Genomic DNA, 3436 nt, shown 5'->3' with positions numbered 1-3436 from the left:
TGTTTTGAGAGATAAGCCATAGTACCTCTTAACATCCGCCTCATTTTGGGAAATTCTCCTCTGTTTGTTTACTCAAATGGAAAAGCAAATAACTTAGAAATTGTAAGTCCAAATTACACTTGTGGTCCATTATTTGAAAGCTAACATCATGAAAATGGGGTGAGTAAAACACAGCCAAGCTGCATCAGTTCAAACATGACTCAACATTTTTTTTTGTTCTCGTAAATAATAGGTATTTTTTGAACAGCAGTGATAAAGACATGCTTGCTTGTTGTGGCTGCTTTGTCATATTTATAATTTACCATGCTGCTATGTCTGCGTTCAGTATGCTTTGGTGCTCGCTGTGTCCATAAATAAACTTGGTGGTTGAATTGTGGAGAGTCTAAGCCTTCCAATGACGTCTAACATGTCTACATTGATAAACATTTTACCAGTGTAATATTCATGCATTCTGAGTTATTAGTTGTAAACGCTTTAAAACAGCGCCGGCGACCCGGTGGGTTTTGAGAGGTTAAATCCAAATTGCTCTGCTGAATATGAGTCTAGAATAATGACCGTAAACCACTGGTTATAAAAAAAAAGATGTGGTTAAAAATAAACTCAATGCAAAAGAAAAAAATAATTATTTCTGTATTTTATAGTTTTATCCAAAGTAGAGGAACCCAAATATTTTGGTCCTGATTTAAGCAATTACATTATACATTTCACAGGTTTAGATGAAGTTTAAATGCTTTTTGAAAGTTCCTCAAAAATGGCAAGAAACTATTTAATTTAAAGTTAAGTAAAAAAAAAAAAAAAAAAAAGACAAGAAAATAACACAATAAAATTGTAACTAAATGTAATTAATGTAAAATAGGAAAATTACTTCTGATTATCGTTCTGTCTTCTTCTTGTTAAGTAAAAAAAAAAAAAAAAAAAAGACACAAAAACCGCTTTAACTTCAATATAGCTGCGAACATCAGTTTTATGATGCTATAATCTGGAAAAATGAATGCAATCCCCTTTGTGATTAATAAAGTATCTATCTACACTACACATTTTGAAATGCAACACATGTTTCAGTGATTACAGGCAGTGAGCATAGCCTTTTTCCTAACAGCATTTAAAGCAAAGAGTAATTTTTTTTTTTACCTCTGGAGAGGAAAACAATCATCACAATGATCCCACATGCAAACTGTTGAAGAGCCATCTTGATCAATAACTAGTTCCTCTTGGCTTCAGCATTAAATACAGGAATTTTTGTGTTCAGCTCCACCCAGAGTGACATAACACTTATTAAACTTTTCCCATTACCAAGTATCTCTGACTGGTCCAACTGGTTGATTGAAAAACAGATAAATGAATTCCACTTGCTTTTCTGTATCACCTTGTTGGTAATATGTTTTCACATAAAGCTATCAAGTAACAAAGTACAAATACTTCATTACTGTACTTAAGTACACTTTTTAGGTATCTATACTTTACTCCATTACTTGTTTTTCTTCTTACTTCTGACTTGTACTCATTACATTTTTACACAAGTATCTGTACTTTCTATCCCTACATTTTTAAAACAAACTTTATTCGTTACACTTGGCTTCAGTTTTATGTTTATATATATATATATATATTTCATGTCATGTACACGATCAAATGCAGATCATTGGCGCCATCCACATCTAGCAAAAACTAGTGTAACTGGATGAGTCATATAACGCAAACAGTCATTGCTTAGCTTTTCGTCACATTTCTGCTGACGCCAAAGAAAATCATCAGAAGGAAGCAAGTGTTCTTCAACCTGAAAACGCAAATTGTCTACGACATGCTACAATGTCGAATTCAGAAAAAGATGTTGAAATATCTGAAAGGTCGGACACAGGCGAGATCGTATCGGGAGATGGAGACGGAAACCAACAAGACCTCCCTCATCCTTGGCTCTATCTGAAAGAATTTTTCGAAATAGTCAAAACATTGAGCTCTCAATTCATATAGTGACATCTGGCTGTTTTCTTTTTAAAGGTTACTTTATACTTTTATACTTTAAGTAGTTTTTGGACCACATATTTTTTCACTTTTACTTGAGTAAAGAGGTTAATTTGATACTTTAACTTTTACCAGAGTGTTTTTAAACTGCAGTATCTATATTTCTACTTAAGTAACAAATAAGTGTACTTTTGACACCACTGTCTATAGACAATTTTTTAAACAGGTTAGGCTATGTTGTCCGGGAAGAGAACTTAGAGGAAGCTAGACAAGGTAGTTTAAGTTTCATGCCTATTCGCTGTAAACAATTGCTCTTCTAATTAGTCTTTTCATCAGAGCTAGCTGGAATGCGAACAGGGTTGGGACTTACATAACCCTCCATAATATGGAGGGTTCTTTTCTTTTCGTTCTATGTATTTTCTTTCATCTTTTCTGTCAGGTAATGTGCTTTCTGTGTTTTGCCATTTTAAGTTCACTTCACATTGCTTATTATTATTTCAATCTGAAAAACTCTCACTAAGACTATTAGAAGAAAGTTATTGAAACAATTACCGTACTTGGTCTTTGGCGCTCAAACCTCGGCAGGAAATATAGCGCTTCATTTTGATAGATATGCATGAACAGGAGTAAAGAATGGGACTGTTTCCCACCAGGCCTGAATCTGGTGGTGGAGTGGAGATAGACAGTATGCTGAGCTTTATGGGAAGATCCAGTGGATTGCGTGAGCTGATACTAGAGCTTTACTCAGGGACCTGGAAAATGGAAGTCCAGTTGGAAAACACACATTGAGAGAACCTGTCCATGATGAGCAAGCATGAAGCAACAGAGGAGAGGAAAAACTCCTTGTTGGGAAGAAACCTCTGGCAGAACCAGGCTCAACATGGCGCTCTTTTGCCGGACCAGTTGAAATGAGACACGGAATGCAGTAAGAGTCCGGGAGGAATGACACTCTGATGAAGCTTTAGCTGCAATGGTGGAGGAGAGGCTGGAGGTGGGTTGAAACGGTGTCATCTGAATGAAGTCACACAACGCATCCACAGCCTGCGCACAGGAGCACACAAGTGGAACAGAGGCCTTTTAAGATTAACTTTGGATGCTGATTGGCTTTCGTGGAGGTGTGGTTCAGAGCTGATTCACTGCATGAAAAGTGAGATTTTCGTCCCCGTAAACCCCCGTAAACTCCCGCAGATCTGCCTGATTTTCGTCAGTTTCCGACAATTTGCAACCCGTGCTTGTCCGCGTTTGTCGTGCCACAAATTGTCGGAAACGTACCATGACGTATGTGGAGAGCGATCAGCTGTACTAATGGCCCTAATTAGCATGTGAATGCAGCAAACCCTCGCGGCTGGCCAGGTCTCGCTTGAATAACCTCCTCGGTATTGGCTGAAACCACTATTCTCAAACAAATGAAATCGCTCGTGATTGGCAGCAAAACCACACGTGGCCACGCCAGGCTTTAATTTTCTTACTGAGT

General features: G+C 37.3%; 1 protein-coding gene across 1 annotated transcript in view; it reads right to left on the bottom strand.

Moving 5' to 3' along the window:
* LOC107100996 (serine protease 27-like) overlaps nucleotides 1-1249 on the bottom strand; it is a 2468-nt gene extending 1219 nt beyond the window's left edge. The window contains exon 1 of the mRNA XM_015399722.1: nucleotides 1132-1249. Within this exon, the coding sequence (XP_015255208.1) occupies nucleotides 1132-1189 (58 nt within the window). The 5' untranslated portion in view covers nucleotides 1190-1249. The remainder of the gene's footprint in view (nucleotides 1-1131) is intronic.
* Between the last annotated feature and the right edge of the window lie 2187 nt (nucleotides 1250-3436).

The sequence above is a fragment of the Cyprinodon variegatus genome, unplaced genomic scaffold (genome assembly GCF_000732505.1).
Source record: "Cyprinodon variegatus isolate N-32 unplaced genomic scaffold, C_variegatus-1.0 Scaffold1043, whole genome shotgun sequence".
Taxonomy (NCBI): domain Eukaryota; kingdom Metazoa; phylum Chordata; class Actinopteri; order Cyprinodontiformes; family Cyprinodontidae; genus Cyprinodon; species Cyprinodon variegatus.
Note: the sequence above shows the minus strand (reverse complement) of the source record. Positions and strands in the feature narration are given on the sequence as shown.